The following is an 18,659-nucleotide window of genomic DNA, read 5'->3' as shown; positions in this document are numbered from 1 at the left end:
TATTCATTTTGTGCTCTGTGACTGCAGATTAGAGAAAAAAACAATGTCTCGGTTGGACTCTCAGTGGAATCCAATCCATCACAAAGGCTGTGATTTCACTGCAGAGCCTGAAAAAGCTCCGTGAGCAAGAGTGCAACTATCTGTCTTCTACCCACACAGCAGAGCGGAAACAAAACAGTAAGCGTGTGAACAATCTGCTCCACGTTCCCGCAGTATGGCCAGATGTCCCAGAACAATAGGCCTTTCTTTATGTACCTGCTCTCTCTTTGAATAAAGAAGCTGGCTGAGGGGCAGCTAAATCCTAATTACTGGTTACATGTCTGACAACAGTGGAGCTCAAGTGAAGTGGCAGCAGAGTCCTGTAATCTCAAGCATTGAACATCCTCAGGTAATGATAGCTTTTCATTGGCATACAAACATTGGTGTTTCATTTGCAATGTTTTACAGAAAAGCTTGTTAATCACATGGAGACACACAGGAACATCAAACGATACAACTAGTGACTCAACATGCTGCATCGCTCTACTAAAGCATTGGGCGGTGTCAGTGTTGTGAAATTCTGCAAGATTTGGTATCGATCCGATATCAAGTGAATACAGGACTGGTATCACTGATACCGATACTTAGCAGTATGTGAAATTTTGTCAATAAACTGTTGACTTTTAGGTGTTTTGTGATTTTTCCTTTGGGTAATTTTGTTAAAATCCAGGAAAGTCGTTGGGCAAAGTACAGTAATAGGTGACAAAGACACTTTATTATATAATAAACATGTTTTATTAGTAACAATAGAACAGTTTGAAAATAATAAAGTATTTTTCACAATCATTATTGCTACTTTTGGATTTTTTACAACTTAAAGTATAAATCTGTGGTACAGAGTTGAGAAACTCCCCTTTAGTGCGCTTCGTTCCTGGATTTTTCTTCAATAAAAAAAGGTACAAAAATATCACATCACAACAAGAATTGAGTGGGCGGGCCTGGCTGAGCCTGACTGCTTGCTTGCCTGGCGCCGCTGAGCCACATGATGGTGCAACATCAAAAAACTAGAACGGGAGGAGGTAAAACTCAACAGAACAAGAAGAAGAAGAACCATGATCAATGTGTGCTCTGCGCTGTGACAGACAGGGCTAGCACTTGCCGCAGCACATATACAGACACAGACAGCCAGGGCGCCTCTTTGTTACTGTAAAACTACAGAAGTCAGTGCATGTGGGAGAGAAAACAAAACTGTAGCTCATGGACCAGCAGCTGTGTATTTTCCTAGTATGAAGTGTTAGTGCTTTGTTGTCTGTCTTTGCTGTAGTACAAATAGAGTTGTAGCACAGTGGATTTTAGGCCTTAGACACAACACAATACTGTAGTGTTCTTGGTAAAGAGACGGGGAGTTTGAATACATACTGATACAAATCCCGATGGGACACATGCACCACAAAAAATGGTTGAGAAGAACAGGGCTAAGATCCTGTGGGACTTCAGTTTCCAGACTGACAAACAGCTGCTGGTTAACCACGTGGACATAGACTGTGGTTACATGATGTTTTTTTAATTCAGAATTATTTATTCCAAATTAAATCATTTGAAATTAAAGTGTTTTTGCTTCATGTTTGCAAGGAAATGGTAATTCCTGAACAAGGTTTACATGGAAAACTGGTTTGCTCAGCTTTAGATAATTCTGCTTTAGGTCTGGGGATTGGGAAGGCTCTGATTGGACAGGGAGAGAACGTGACGTAGTGGTTAAGGACTGTGGGATGTTGAGCAAGTCCCTTAACCCCGAACTGCTCCCCAGGCGCTGCAAAATGGCTGCCGTCTGCTCTTCAGGGATGGGTTAAAATGAAGAGGAAAAATTTCAATGTATGTGTACCAACATATATATATGACCAATAAAGGCAAAAACCCAATTTAATTTAACTTAACTGTTTTCGTACTCATATAGGGACACATGAAGGCATATCACCTCTGCAGAAGACTGGCAGTTGACAGTCGAAACATCAGGAGATAAAAAAAAAAAATCCTGAAAAACCTTATCTGAATAAACAAAACCTTAACATTTATTTTTTTTAAAAAAAAAAGATAAAATGAACTTGCTGGAATTTACAAATAATGCTTATTTTTCCTGATCATTTTGGTAGAAATCTAATGAATATGAAGAATGTCTGAATGCAGCTTCATTCATTGTAGAGGTGATTTAGTGTTCTCATTGATTCAGCTGCATTTGATAAAAATGTATGACACTCAAATTAAAATGTTTCCCTAATGTGTTGAATGAGCAACAAAAAGAACAGAGTATCCCTGTCAGACCTGACCAATGTGGATTGGATGCTCTTCCCAGATCACTCACTGCCATGTGCACCTGCTGCTAAAAGCCCGTCCAGCTTCCTCTGGATCAAAGTGAGCTGCCGATGGTGAGGAATAAGTTAGCGGTCATCCTACATTCCAAGGCGGAACTACAGAGGCCTCTTAAGTAATGTTTGTGGAGCAGCTGCTGCAGCAGATCAGTCATGGGGGGAACACTGCCACATTGGACGGATATCTACTCCACAGAGGGCAGGGATTCAATCGTCTCCTCGGGTTTGTAGGACAAAATAAATGCAGCCCTGTCTGACAGAAACAAATTATAGCATTTGTTACATAGATTATAACATCTTTTTTTCTTTTTAGCATTGTTTCGATTTTTGACCGTTTGGAACTATCAGAGACAGAATGTACTTTGTGGTGAAACATTGTCAATTATCAGATTTAGACTTCAATTCTTAAAAAAGACTGAATTGCTATTTGGAATTGTAATAATAATGAGGATTTTCCCCCAAATAGATTAGATAATCAGTAGTTCTGAATGATATGGGAAATAACAGGCAGCATGGAGGTGTAGGGGTTTACACTTCCACCTCACAGCAAGAAGGCCTGGGATTGATTCCTCTGTGAGAAGCTATTTTCATATAGTATATTTGTTTATTTATTTATCTTCTGATGCCATTGTTAAAAAAGTATTTTTCTTTTCAGTTCATAAACTGCCAAACATCATGCTTCATTGGGGCTTTTGTTTTCACTTAATATTGCCAAACATAACCTTCTTGTTTGGCACATTTCTTTGTTATCCAACATGTTATATGCAGATTTTATTATATCTATACCATTCAAATTAATCCAGTGCTTTAAAAAGCTTCATTTTCTACGTCACTAGTATGTTGTACACACTTCAACCTATTATTCTTAGAACTTTGTATTTCTTTTCAAATTCATTAAAAACTTTAAGCTTTTTGTCACTTTAATACTCTATTTTTCTAATGTATATCATGTTTTATTGAAAAATGCAAAAGTATGTGTGTGTGTGTGTGTGTCTGTGAGTGCGTGCTAGGACGTTTGTGATTAGTTTATTTGTTGTAATAATACTTCTTTGCGATAAATCGTATAGCACTGGAAAGCCTGTTTATTTCCAGAACCCACACTAAGTATGTGTGGGTTTCACCCATGAAAAATTTCCCAAATATTCGCTGGCAATGCCCTTTCTTGGTGGGGGGTTTGGTCTTCCTGCATGGGTGGCCAGTCTGGAGAGTTGGGTGGCTGCATATAATGGGCTTAGGCTCCCCATCTGCACTGGGGGAGTTTGGATGGGTGCCTCTGTATGTCCTGGAGTCTGTCTGTGAGATGTCTGGGGGTGGGGGTTGAATTGGGTGTTCCTTGGGGGCCACCTGCCTGGCTGGTCTTGTGGATCCTGGGCAGCGCAATGGCCTCCAATAGCAGATCATGCACACACATCAGTTGTGGATGCACATACATGCCTGGGGCCTTAGAATAACCCTCATTAAAGCAGAACTAAGTAACTTTTCACCTTAATAAATCATTCTCATAGTCCCTGTGAGGGTAATACAAGTGTTTATGGGGTGATGGTGATTGGAGGGTCTTTCATCTCTCCCTGCTGTCTCTGGCCAGAAAATCGCACTTCAACTGTCCTGCCTCCGACCCGGTGGCAAGACGCTAGATTATGATTATGCTGCACACGGTTGTCTACAAATTCACTTTTCTCAAACTTATATCATGGAGGAGCCAGCAAAAAAAGGCAGAGAAGACCTTTGTCTGAGGAACGGAGCAACTCCATGCAGTGACAGCTCAGCAGCAACACACAGCAATCACACACACTGTTGTCACGGCGCCGCAATGACAGTGTGTGTTATTGCGCAACCCACATACCCAGCATTCCATCAGGCAGCACACACACAAATATCCATCTATCTATTCATCCATCCATTATTCCATCCATCCATTATTCCATCCATCTATCTATCTTTCTATCTATCCATCCATCTATATATCCATGATTCCATCCATCCATTTTCAGAGCCACTTTGTCAGCACACAAACAAACACATCACATACATTTCCACACTCCCTTCTGTATTACTCCAACATCATTCATTTATTTTACTTGTCTCTCTTCCTCATACTGTTCACATGGTCACATGGGACTATATGTGTGAAAGCACCCTTAGTGTCACCGTTGTATTAGGATTTTTCAGTGATCGGTTGCTACTCTCTTGGAAGAGCAAATGTGCGCATGTTGCTGTGGGGTGTGGAAGGTGGCGGGTGGTGCAGAGTTTTTATGACAGTGACCAAACCAAAAGGGACCTTTAGGGGGAGCACTAAGCGCAAGTTACTTAGTTCTCCTTTAACTTGTGACATAACTTAAAAAGGTTTGCACTTTGAGGCACACATCTACTCCCTCTGTTCACTTGTATATTAATCGTGCATTGGGATGTTTTCCTGAATATTCTCTCTGCATTCATCATTACACTGACAGCAGATTTTACTCCCACTGCACAATAGTTTCAACTAAAGGTGTCACGATACAGTATATGGGGAAATAAAATTTTGCAATAACAAAACATCACAAGATATATCGTCGAGGGTGCGAATGGTATCAGGAGTGGGAGATATAAAAGATTGTCACAATCTACTACACACAAGAATGTTATGGTTTGGTTTAATAAATAAATACAGTATTTCAGAGATAAAGTCAAATAAAAGCGAGATTATTTTGATAACTGCAATTTTGTATTGTCTTTTTTCATTTCCAAAAAAAACAATGACAAATGCAGACATAGTAGGAAAGAAAAGACTGATTGTTGCCTATTACCAATTAAATTTGTTAATATTTGAAATCACGATACCTGAGTCACTTTTCTTATTGGATACTAGATAGATACCGGGGTGTAGCCATACCTGCGTGTCATAGCCCGATCTCGTCAGATCTCAGCAGCTAAGCAGTGCTGGGTTAGTAGTTTGATGGGAGACCACTGAGAATTCCAGGTGCCACAGTGGGGAGGCTGTCACTCCAGTGTTATCCGTCATTGTGTCCTGGCTTAGGAAAGACACTTCACACACATTGCCTAGTATGAATGTGGTGTATGCATGAGTGTTGGTTGCGGCCGGAGGGACTGATGGCGCACTATGGCAGCCTTGCTTCCATCAGTCTGCCCCAGGGCAGCTTTGGCTACAGTAATAGCTTACCACCACTGTGTGTGAAGTGAAAGAATACTGCCAAGTAAAGTGCTTTGAGGGTCCAAAAAAGCACTATATAAATCCAATGCATTATTATAATACTTATTATTATAGTTGCATATTGTAACATTTCTTGTTTGAAATTACTATATAGTAATAGTTAATAGAATATAATTGTGATTTTACCCTTTAAAGCAATGCACCGTATTGTAATAAAAAATGTACCGTATTTTTCGGACTATAAGGTGTACTTAAAATCCTTTAATTTTTTCAAAAATCGACAGTGCGCCTTATGTATGAAATTAATATGTCGAAATGTTTTAGTACAACTTTGGTAAACTATGAAGCTGCACCTCTTGATGGATTTTTGGCGCTTCAGGGCTACCGTAGTCAGGTGCCTCGTGGAGTGATATGAACCAGTACTGTGCTTCAACATACTGAACTGAAAAAGTTCAAAAGAGTTTGTTGTTCTATATTTTATGTGTTAAACCTGAACAATGTTGAGTTATGAGTTAATGAGTTGAATAAAGTTTGACTTATCTGACTATTTTGTTCAGCTTAATGAGCCTTAATAATAATAATAATAATAATAATAATAATAATAACAAACTGGTGCGCCTTATCTATGAAAATAGACCCAGTCAGACCCATTCATTGATAGATAGAAAATAACGGTATTATTAAAACAGTAAAGGAAACATTTTCAATATCGCTTGATGAACAGTAAACAACTGTTCAAGGAGAGCAAGTGTCAGATCCAGGTTTGAACATTCAGCTGTGCCGCCCTGCAGCAGCAGAGAGGCCTCCATGTGTCAGAAAGGATGCCGTCATGAGCAATGTGGGTAATTGAATTAGCAGGGCTTTAGACTGGCTGAGTAGCAGGAGCCTCATGGGCTTTTGACATTACGCACTGGCAGTTCATCTGAGCAGCAACAACTGGCAGTGAAACCCAAATCACTTTGTGACTTCTACTTTTAGACCATGAAACGCAGGGCGAGAGGTTCACTGGTCATAAAGCCTGAGCAGCAGCTAGTTAAAAAGGTCTTTCTAGTAGAGCTGTGTGTCATTTCATACACAGGACAAAAACAAACATAAAACACTGAGCAGGTTCTTGGATAGTTTTTTTTTTTAATGGAATGTTTCTTTTCAAGGTATGAAAATAGATCTCACATTGAAATAAGAAATTGAACAGTGACGACAAAAGGGCACAGCTATAACTGTGTGTCTAATGATGGCAACAGGAAGGCATTTCAGAGAAGCATCACACCACAACCCCGACCCTGTGTGGGAGATGACAGCAGCACAGAGGCATGTGTCGGTCTGGCAAAAGATTCACTGAGGACGCAGAGAGGTGGAAACAGTCACAATTCATCTTCAGGAGAACAGGAAACAACATGGTGAAATAAAGTATCTTCAAAAAACAAGAATGTCAGCCAGAAATAAAAGCAGGACTAAGGAAGTTCTTCAACCGTTACTTTGATACACTACACTAAATTATGTAATAAATTCAGTTTGGTTTTTATTTAATTTTTACTTCTTCTAATTATGATTCAGTACTTTATTTCAGTAAGATATAGATTATCAGAGGTAGAGCTGCTAAAGACATGATCTGAAACTTTAACTAGTGGCAAGTCTAAATGATCTATGTGATAAGAAAAGATTATCTGCAGTGACTTGAGACATTCACCTATTAAACAGTGTTATAAATGCACCTTCTTGTTCACTTACTTATATGGCTTATACAACTGGGGTAAGAAACTTGGAGTGATTCAGAGGCTTTGACGTTGCTGATAAATTTGCTTGCTATTGCTGTCAAAAGCAATGTTTACTATATCGAAACACATTTGATCTGCCATTGGGCAGGACAGCAATTTACAGTCAGGTACAAAGAAGCTAGCACTCACTTGTATCAGTAATAGGAAAATAAAAATTAACTAATGTGGTCATAAATGAAGAGTTCTGTTCTACTAATAGCTAAAAACAATTAGCTTGGTTAAAATTAACAATCATGGAATAAAACTTTATTTAGTTAAATGTCTACGTATCAAAAAAAGACAGGTATTACTAATGGTCCAGAAGCCATTTAAAAGGGTAGAAGAGAACTCAAGTTTTCTACTTATTGTTTTTGTGTTATTTACCACCACTTTGAAAATATCGAATAACTTTTTCTGAAGGGATTTCTACAAGGTTTTCTTCAAGGGTTTTAAGTTGAGACATGCTTGACCCAAGTTAAAAAACACTTCAGACTTTGTCTATAGAGCTCTACCTCTGCTGTCGGCTGCTGTCTTAAAATCTCTGGTTCTCAAACAAGGGCATTTATTTGGCACTCTCCCTGACCCCTATCACATCTACTGCTTTTTTACACTCTTCCTATGGTTTAAGCAGTTCAGCTGTACAAAAACTGGAAAAAAAAAAAAGAAAAGCACTCGATGTTTTAGAAAGAGGAAACAGCAAGTGAGCGATTAAAACACGCTAGGATTCATTTGCCTGGAAAGTCTGCTTTAGGTGGGTCAGTGTGAGCACGCAAACCAAGTCTAGAGCAGATCAGGCAAGCAAATTCTACTTTGATTGTTTCTCCTGCACTTGGTGCAGTTTCAATCAAAGTCTAGAGCGATTTCCTTGTGTTATGAACACAAAGCGCTCGGCTTGGACCAAACAAAGGAAGTAGCAAAAATCTCAGAGAGTGCGCGGCATTATGGGTGGAAAGAAAAACTGCAAATTGAGTACTGGATCGCTCGTCATAAAACGCCTGTTGTTCATGTTGGATAGCTTATTGTGGAAAATATCAGGTATAGTATGTGCTCTAACATAACACCTAAACCCCAAAGCACCGCAATTCAATTGTTGAATACTATGATAGAGTAGAAGGAATAGGCCAGCTTTGGCCAACAGATAGGATACGCTTTTTCTTCTCATTTCTCTTTCTACAGAGGAATCTCTGCTCCGGTAATGGCGACCCAAACAGGCAGCTCATGCAACTGCATCAGATTTTAAATGTATTTGGTGAAATTGCAAAAATGCACTTTTCTATACAAACCGAGCCAAATCAATAAATAATAAATACATAAAATGACCGGGTGTTCTCGGCCCATTTAGCCCAAGTCCAGAACTATCCTGTTGTGAAAGTAGCCTAAACAGCATAATAGTGATAAAGGAGCTAGGATTTTGAAAGTGTGAGGTTTAAATCTATAGCTAAGGCAACGGAGTTGTCGAGTATGAGACCTAGAAACTGCACATTCTTATACAGTTTGCTTTAAATGAATGAGCAAGTAAGTAAGAGAAGCTCTTCCTTCTCTTTGTAACCACTAAACACAAGCTGAGGGCAACGTAAAGAATCTTCCTCAGATTTAAGACTTGCAAGAAAACATAGCTTTGAATTACTTGACAAAAGGAAAATAGAAAAACAATGAAATATATATGAAAATGCAAAAATATACTGTCATTATTAAATCAAACACAAAGTTTGTTTATGTCAAGCAGATTTGTCGCAAGCAGTATCAACGGGTTGTTAATATTCTGACTAAACACTAGAGAAGAGAAGAAAATGCCAATAACATGTCATGTGTCTTTGGTTCTGTTGACAAATGCAATAACGTTATTATTTATTTTACACATTATCATTTTATCAGGCTAACTTAAAGAGTAACTAAACCCCAAGGGTTTGGCTGACAAACGCCTAGGCTGTAAATGTAAAAAATGGCTTGAGGATGGGCGGAGCTCCTGGAAAAGTGAAGACATGCCCAGTCACCCTCTACAGCAGTTACTGTCTCTAGTGGTTATAGGGCCTTTTCAGTGTTACAAAGTGAACCTTGATTGCACCTGAACTATACTTTTTCCTTTGTAGCTCCAAAGAATGGCTGCAAAGTTCCAAATAAAGATGCTAAGACAGCACGGGCTCCTGGTTGAGATGCTCCACTCCAGTTTTTATAGGAGGGGCGGGGCTAACAGTGCTGGTCATGACATAAGAAGCCCTTAAAACTTCACAAGCTTCCATCTCAACCAAGAGAAAAATATGATTGTTACAGCCAGGTTTCAACTCATAGAGAACACTCTTTCATACCTTTTTTGGGGCGTTTAGTTACTCTTTAAAGTAGACTGCCAAAAAAGACGTCTATACCTTCAGAGCAAGGACTTCACATTTCATTGTTCTTCAACACAACATAGTATGTACAACATATATTTACACATCAAATAAATAACAGATAAACCCATGGCATTGTAGAATCAAGATGCATTCTCACATTTTTTTGTCCATCAGTCTTTTGAGAATCAAGTCCCTGTATTGAAAAGGGGAGAGGGTGCTGGTCTGTGAAAACCACAACATGGAAGAGGGCTTCACCTTCAGGATGGAGCTTGGTGAAAAAATGGCAGATGGAGAGGCAGCTCGAGAAGATCAGAATCGTCCTCCAGCTGAGTCTCCAATGAACCTGTGGATGAAATCAAATAGTTAGGCTGCAGTATGACACAGGAGGCAGAGGCTGACCAACAACAACATTTGTTTTTTAGGAGTGTGGGTCAATCAAAGCATAACTGCAGAAGTTATTTTAGCATTTAATTCAGACATGGGCTCATTTTTGTAATACATTTGGGAAGAATAATCTTCACGCACTCTGAAATTATCCAAAAATTGATATTTATGGCTATGGCTATGACTAAAAAAATTACTTCTAAAAATGTAAAAAAATAAATAAATAAATGTTAAAAAAGTGGGGAGAGAGGAAGGTGGGGAAGGAGGGAAAATAAATTAAAGTAAAAAAGAAGGGGGGAAATGATAAATTAAAGGAAAAGTAGAGAGATGAAAAGAGAAAGAAAGGAATGGAGAGGATGGAAAGAGAAAATAGTTTTTTCTTCTTTATATATAACATCATAGTTAACGCTTTATTATCCAATTAACGCAATTTTCTCATTAACACCGGTAATAATTTTAACGAGTATTAATCGTGATTTTCTTTTAATTTTTTAAGGCGTTCGTACCATTGCAGGCTTGGTAGAAACTTAAATGATGATGCATTATGTAGCCCTGCTCTTTCTCTGTGTTGATCAAAGGTCTGTGTGTGTGCGCCCTGACCAGCATTGAAGTGCAGCACCCAATGTGTGTCAGAGGAAAAACAGAGCACTGGAAATCACGTGACTTAGCCATGTTGGCAGAAGAAGCAGCAGCTAAAACGAATGACACCACCATCCGCTTCAAGGCATCAGAATTTACTGCAGGTTTTAATCACATTGATATTGAACGACACCACATAAAACTTAATGGGTTAAACATAACCGACCTGTATAATGCACCCAACGTGCTTTTTACATCTATCGAATTAGCCATAACAAAGTTCCAGATGTAGAGTAGCAGGGCATAAAACAACCTTCTATTCTAATTCTACCTTTTAAACATGTTCCCTGCACTGCACAATCTGCATCGTTCCGTCCCCAGGTTCCTACATTACACAATGCCTTAGCTAAATACAATCAGCAGCATGTTGAAGTGGAACACATGGCTACTTAAGCAGCTATTCTGATTGGGAGTTGTGGCTAGCGCTACTTAAAGCTGCAGTTTGTAAAATCCTCTCTCCGCTTTGTTTTGAAATTGAAATCAAAACTCAACCTCCCATACCGGTATTTTAGCAACGTTTTTGTTAATAAAGACACAGTGAAGTGTATGGACTTTATCTTGTGTTATTGGAGATTTCTCTGGTGTTTTAGTGACTAACATGAATGCACGCATCACTGTAGTCACTCTCCTGAGCAGTGGCTGTTATCGTCGACTCGTACCCCACCAGAGAGCACGCACACAGTTGGCTGTGATCAGACTATAAAATTAATTCACCTTGAATAAGCTTCTCTTGGTTTACAAGTGATTTATCCCATATGTTATCACTCTCCCTCTGACACCAGTGTGTGTGTGGGGCGGACACTGCACAGTCACAGAGATCTATGAGGACACAAAGTAATCCTTTCCTCTTCAGTATTTGTGGCTTTAAACTGTTGCTTCTCCACCTCAGTCTGCCTTTTTCCGCTTGATTTGCCGTGTAACTGTTGTGTCTAACGCCGTGATGGGGACTTTTGCCTAGATGTCCGTCATTACACGTTTACTACTGAGGGTACGTGAACGCGCCTGACTTCAGTTGAGCAGCCAATAGTAATGCCAAAAACAGCCCATGGAGCACACATGTTTGTAGAAAGACTTCTGATTGGCTGACATTCAGATTCAAGGAGCGTCACGCTACTGGATTTATAAATGTCATTTTACAGGGCCAGGAGAAGAAGAATAGATTCACTGTCCACTCTGAACACTTTGATTACAATATGCTCAAAGATGATTATGGATTTTTGACCAAAAGTTACATATTGCAGCTTTAATTAAACTGTGTTTTTCAGTAGCGGGCCGTCAGGGTCCTATCTATTGGCATAAACATCATCAGAACATCAACATTGATTCCCTGAGTGTATTATCTTTATTTCACACCTTTCGTCTTTGCTGCACTGCTTCCGGCCTCAGGTGGGGTTTCTGGGGGCGGGCCATTATGATGGAGATTTTATCCAATCAGATTTCATCCATCATGCGTCGCCAAGGTTGACGAAATCTGCCCTCAGGACTTCAGAATCAACAGTGCGGCGACTGGAGCTTAAAGTGAATGGAAAAGTGAATGTGGCATTAACCAATCAGATTTCAAGTTGGTGACATGGTGTCGAGTCACTGTGGACACCGGGCAAGCGTTAGAGTTATGGACAATGTGAGCAGGTGCACGTCTTTGGATTAGATACGCAGTGAGAGGCACCGCTGTGCAGAATCTGGGGGTTTTTTCAACCCACAATGTCTTAAGAAGGAGAAGAGATGGAGAGATATTCTTTATACGGCAATTTCAAGACGAGATTGGCCAAGCTTCAAGCTGGCTAACTTGACTGAGCACCGTAAAGCATTTGTCCACCACCTCAAGACCATTGCCTAGAGTTGATCTCCAGCTCAACAAAACAGTGTGCAATAAAACGGAGCAACGGGGAAATGTTAAAAGCGTTTTGGGACATTGTTTAATGAGAATGGGGCCAGTTTGAGGCTATTCATGCTTCATGTAACATAGTTTCTTGTGTTAGTCTTCAGCCTCATTTGCGAAATGAATGCTTGTAATTGTGACGTCATGGTGGCGTTAATAAGGGGTGATTAGGTTTGGGTAATTCACCGCTGAAAACCCAGATACCAAATGCACGGCCCACCCCTGATGTTTTTATCTTTTTGAACAAAGACAGGTCAGCCTGAAAGCATTGGACACGTACTGAACAGTAGCTGTTACAGATACTATGGTATAATTCATAAACACGGAGTCGCTCACTGCAGACACACAGTCACTTTCTTCTCCTTCTGCTTCACTTTTACTTCTATTCTGACTAGAGAAATACTCATTTTCAGCATTTGTTTGCCTACCGTGTCTTGACTCTTAAACGTGACGAGCTGGTTTCACTATTTGTAGCAACACTCATCCAATAGAGGCAATACAAGCAGAATGTGGGTACTACAAATAAAACCATGTTTCTAAATTAACGTTCCTGCTGCGCTACAATCAAACACCACTGAAGGCAAAGGTATTAAATATGATGTACAGTAAATCACATTAAAACGAACGTTAAAAGGTTTATTATAAGTGAACAAAGGGGTGAATAATATTTGAGTTTAGTTAAGTTTCTTTCTCTAATTTTCCCTAAACTGTCCACTAAAGTTAAAGCTGCAGTTTGTAGAATCCTCACTTCGCTCCATTAAAAGTATTTTTTGTAAATGCTCTTTGCGACTTTTTTCTCAATAGAGACTAGTGACAAATGTATAGACTTTATCTTGTGTTAGTGGAGATTTTTCTGGTGTTTTAGATACCAGAAAAAGCACACACAGAGGGAGCTGTGATCAACTGACAACCATCACTCTGCATCCAGACTGTAACATTAATTCACCTTGGATAAGCTTCTCTTAGGTTTACGTGCAATGTATCCCATCTGTTCTTACTCTCCCTGACACCAGTAGGTGCGACGGACCCCGCACAGTCACAGGGATCCGCGAGGATGCAAAGTGATCCATTCCTCCCGAGTATGTTTGTGACTTTATTCTGTTGCTTCTCCATCTCGGTCTGCCTTTTTCCTCTTGATTTGCTATGTAACTGTTGTCTCTAACGTCTTAAATCTGGGCTGTGTAGACTGTTCACTTTGCTGTTTTAAAAACCTTTTTATACAAAGTTCATCCACAGATAGGAATATGTATTTTGAAAAATGTCTTGATGACATGATTTGGTTTTACTTTTAGCCTGGCATGAATGGTCTCCTATTTGCACTTTTGGCACCTTAAATAGGGAAAAGTAGTCGTATTTATTTCATATTTGATATGCAAGTACGGTATGCCTGGATTTAAAATCAAATAAAAACATATTATATATATTTTATTTTTTATTTATTTTTTGTCTTTTTTCCCTTGCCAAAAATATAATCTTGTATCGTTACCATGAGCCCAGTATCGTATATCGTCCCACCCTAATGAACGTGCATCACAAAAAATAAATAAAAAGATAAATAATAAATAAAAATAAAAATGAAGGTGCATCACATTATGAATGAACCGTAAGGCATTCACGCGTTACACATTAATTGTGTATAATTGTTATCCGTGCATTTTAATGCACGCTTTAGAAACTGAGACAATCTATCAGAACTTTACGGGTCAAACCTCTTTTTATGGAGACAAATATCCTAATAATGTTGTATGTCAGATAACGCATTTCTGTTCCAATGGTGAGTGGGTCTATTTTAGAAAAGAAAAGACTGTCATGGATGTCCAACGTGTGCACTTATCAGCTCCAAATATCCACTTTATGCAGCTCCCTGACTTCGTCTGAAGGGATTTGACCTCCGTATTTGATCACAAAATTGCAAAGCTTGAGAACAGGGATTCACAGGAGGTCCCCGGGCTTGGACCCCCAGCCCGGGCTGATGTAAAGGGTTCTTACCGCTGAGGGCGCACCAGTGTCCGGGGGGATCCCAGCAGGTCACGCTACGCTAGGGGCGCTGCGGACGCTCTTGTGTCCGGGCATCTGCACCACCAGCAGCTGCTGCTTCTGTCTAGTGGACTTAACGGCCAGGATCGCCTGTCGGTTCTTGTACTGGACCATCTGCAGGGTGATCTCCGCGTTCCAGCCCTCGTCCTGCGGGCACCTGAAGTCGATCTCCTTACCCTCCGTCATCACCACGGTGAAGTACACGTACTTGCCCTTGCGCTCCACGCAGTCCACCGTCTTCATGTTGGCGAAATGCAGCTCTTTGACTCTGGCGGTGTCCGCTCCGTGCGGTGCCTGCTGGTCGTGCTGTTTGGGCGGCAGCAGCAGGACTCCGTCCTGCGTTAGGACGCAGTGCTTCTTCTTCCACAGCTGCAGCAGACCGTCGCTCCTCTTCTCCAGCAGACCCTCCTTAAACACCTTCCTCCCGTTCTCCAGCATCACGGACACCGCTCACTGTCAGCTGGGGAGGATGGGACGATACACGGCTAGTGTGCTAGTGACCACCCGGAGAGAGAGGGGCACACACTGACTGGAGCTGGATGTAAGGCGGAGGACGTCTGTCTGTCTGTCTGTCTGTCACACCTGCACGTTACACTCTGTGTGTGTGTGTGTGTGTCTGTGTGTCTGTGTCTGTGTGTGTGTGCGCGCGCGCGCGCGTGTGTGCGCGAGAGAGAAAGAGATAAGCCCCGCCCCCTGAGTGGATGACAACAATAACATCCTAATGAGACTTTGACTGACAGCTCCTCATCGTTCACCATGTTTAGTTAAAGTCATTCTCATTTTCATTTTATTGAAACAATCTTCTACATCAACACAACTTTATTTATATATAAGCGCAAATTACAACAAAGTCATCTCAGCGCGCTTAACAAAATATATGGTCCACTGTAAAAAAGAAAGAAAGAACCCAACAAAATTCACATGAACAAGCGTTTAGCGACAGTGGCAAGAAAAAAACTCCCATCAGGTCCTAAAACTTCCACATCTCTTTTTTCCAACCTGCTCCTAGGGCTGGGCGATATGAAATAAAACTTATATCTTGATATTTTGCCTCAAAATAGCGATATATATATACAATATAAATCTCGATATTTTTTTTTTTTTTCAAATGAAGTCTGACCAGAAAGACAATTCTGGGTTAAAGTTGATAATCCAAATGCCATACATACACATTTATGAACTAACAGCTGCACAATATGTGCCACTTTAGTCTTGTTAGTGGAGGGTGTGGGTTTGGACACACCCAGCAATCCATTTAATGGTGCTTTTCTGAAAACTGGTGAAAGCAGCGATTCCTGATACATGTATTTTAAAACAAAATAAGCTATAAATATTCGTCGATATAGACACATTTTTCTATAGGCAGTGGCTATTTGTACAGTTGTATCAATATACCGACATTCTATCCGTACACAGCGCCCCTCATTGGCCAGTTTAGGTCATGTGACTAAGACTAAACGTAACCGTAATCCTAACCCTAACCCTAAAAATTGTTGATATAGGGTTTTAACCTAACCCTAACCTACATATGTGTACTTTGGTAAACGTACCAATAGTACCGGGGGTTGTCCGTACGGCAACGTACAAATAGACACTTCCTTTTTTATATCCCAAAAATGTAAAACTCAATATATCTTGAATCTTGATATACTGCCCAGCTCTAGCCTATCCTAGCTGTCATCAGGCGGGGGTACACCCTGGACAGGGCACCAGTCCATCACAAGGCAACACAGAGAGAGACAACCACTCACTCCCATTCACTAGACAGGCAATGTACAGACTCCAGTCCACCACCAGTCCTGTGTAGAGCTCTAGTCAGGGCCTCAAAGGTCCACAGCGACAGAATAGGACCAAACATGAACCCGTTACAGCCCTATACTATTCAAAACTGTGCACTCACACAGCTCAAGAACAAACCGTTTAGTACGTTTTTAAATTCTTTTGTCAGTGCCTTTTATTCACCTACTCAGCATCTATTTGAGCTTTTTTCTCATGCAAATTGAAACATATCACCTGACACTCATTTACCCGGTTGTAAAATGAAATAAATGAGGACTGAACCAGTCCGTCAGGTCCCATCAGCTTCAGGCAAAGGTCGTCAGCTCTAGTTAGAAGTCGACACGCACAAGCATGGGGAGAACATGCAAACTCCACACAGAAAGAACCCAAGTGTCCACCCTAGGGCCTTAACACAGGACATTCTTTCTGTGAAGCGGACGTGCTAACCACTACACACCAATAGGTTCCCAAAGTGTGGTACGGTTACCCCCAGGGGTTCGCAAATTGTCATGGGCGTACCTGATTAAAAATGGAGAACTTTGAAAACTGGAATATAAATAGAAAAAACCTCCATGCATTACCACACATTACACATTGGCCTGTGTTAGACTGTTTAGTGGTGAGAGAGAAACTGAATCTCATCTAAAAAGTGCAGATATGATGAGCGCTATGTTGCTTTGTGTTTGCAAAACGTGCTGCCAAGACTTTGATGCCCTTTGCCAATATGTACTTGACAAACATGAAAACAAAATAGAGAAAGGCTTTCTGGGGGAAAAACATTTAAGACCCAGACTCTCAAATTTAGCCAATCATGACAGTCATGTGTATCCTCTCAACCTCACACATCTCATTAAAGCTGTAGTGAGTCGTATGTTGAAACTGCCAGTAGGCGAATTAATTAAATAAATAAAATGAAAAAGTGATCATTCGAAATAAGACTTGTGTGCTTAAAGATTTTTGTTTTAATTCTATATATTATTCCTCAACAGTAGAGGTTATAGGTTGGTACACATTATATCTGACATTACATTATGTTTTTACGTGTGCAGATTTAGGGGGTACATGGCTTCAGGTTAAATGTATGAAGGGGTACGGCACTGTGACAAGTTAGTAAACCACTGCACTACACTCCTGTTAACGTCACATACTGTATAATTCCCTTTTTATTACAAATGTGCTACTAAATGAAGACTTTAACTACTATTCACCCACAGTAAACATCTTTAACTTTTTTAACTCACGGGCGCCCCCTGCTGACTATTCATACACATTAGAAAAATCCAGATGTTCTCATATACAAGGTTGCAGGTCACGTTCAGTTTTTTTGCTTTAGGGCTTTGATTATTCATTTTAATAAATTACAGCTATGCCTAATACACTTTACACATGTCATATTTTAATTTTGTAAATACACAGAGCTCATTTATTAGAAAGGACAGAAAGCCTCTGATTACAGATTGCTTTTTTTTTTTTTTAGGAAAGTAACAATCATTTATGGTACCAGAAATATTTAGACAAAAGCAATGGTCACATCTGTTTTCCAGGGTTTGGGTCCTTTACCTTCAGTAAAAGCTTCAGCATAGCAGGACATTTTGAACAATTCCATGCTTGCACCTTTGTGGGAAGACTTCGTTATACAGACATGACTGTGCACAAAGCCAGGACAATAAAGATGTGATTTGATATGTTTGGAGTTTCCTGTACAGAAAGCCCTGATCTCAATCTCAAGCATTTATGGGAAGAAATTTAGCAGAAATTGTGAGCCAGGCCTTCACATCCAACATCAGTGCCTGACTTCATAAATGCTGGGGCCACATCCTGCTCTTAATCTAATTTCATACAGGCCCCAAAGGTAAATGCACAGAATAAATCCATAAACACAAAATGACAGAAAAAAACACACAAAATAAATCTAAAAAAAACATGCAATGCCTGAAAAATTTACAAGACTTCAAAAACATGCAAAATGGCAACAAAAATACAAAATGATTAAAAAAAAAAAAAAAAAAAAATCACACCAATAACCCAAAAAAGAACAATACATAAATTGACAAAGACAGAACAAGAACGTACAAAGACCAAAGAGAAAAACAAGACATTTCATTCTTTCCTGTATTAATGCTCAGATTGGTTATTATTCTAAATGCTGACATGAATGTTGCACTTAGATCAGACATTTGTGGCCCTGCTTGTGATAACAGTTCCATATCTGCTGTAATAATTTGACGGGCACTAATTCCCACACAAACACTCCAAAATTTAACAAAGTCTTCAAGAACAATGAAAGCAGTTAGAGCTGCAATCAAAACACGCCATATTAATGTGTATATGTTGGGAAACACTTCCTGTTGGATAACCAGT

The 18,659-nt window shown here is 39.9% G+C and overlaps 1 protein-coding gene across 4 annotated transcripts; it reads right to left on the bottom strand.

Moving 5' to 3' along the window:
• Window positions 1-6,604: 6,604 nt before the first annotated feature.
• Window positions 6,605-15,128, bottom strand: phlda1 (pleckstrin homology-like domain, family A, member 1). 4 transcript variants are annotated; one of them, XR_003674282.1, is made up of 4 exons: window positions 14,472-15,128; window positions 11,957-12,115; window positions 9,738-9,923; window positions 6,605-6,831 (listed from the first exon to the last, which is right to left on the bottom strand). XR_003674282.1 is itself a non-coding variant. In XM_028449980.1 (2 exons), exon 1 carries the CDS (start codon window positions 14,955-14,957, stop codon window positions 14,511-14,513), a length of 447 nt encoding a protein of 148 aa, XP_028305781.1. In that variant the 5' UTR covers window positions 14,958-15,128; the 3' UTR covers window positions 12,092-12,109; window positions 14,472-14,510. The 4 variants fall into 4 exon arrangements, 1 of the variants encoding a protein (XP_028305781.1); XR_003674283.1 differs by having other exon boundaries at window positions 9,836-9,923; XR_003674284.1 differs by lacking the exon at window positions 11,957-12,115.
• Window positions 15,129-18,659: the final 3,531 nt, after the last annotated feature.

This window comes from Gouania willdenowi, chromosome 6 (assembly GCF_900634775.1).
Source record: "Gouania willdenowi chromosome 6, fGouWil2.1, whole genome shotgun sequence".
Classification (NCBI taxonomy): domain Eukaryota; kingdom Metazoa; phylum Chordata; class Actinopteri; order Blenniiformes; family Gobiesocidae; genus Gouania; species Gouania willdenowi.
The sequence above is the reverse complement of the archived record's forward strand: the minus strand, read 5'-3'. Positions and strand labels throughout refer to the sequence as shown.

Excerpts from the sequence above, each read along its gene's own strand:
- phlda1 (XM_028449980.1), bottom strand. The coding sequence starts at position 14,957 with ATGCTGGAGAACGGGAGGAAGGTGTTTAAGGAGGGTCTGCTGGAGAAG.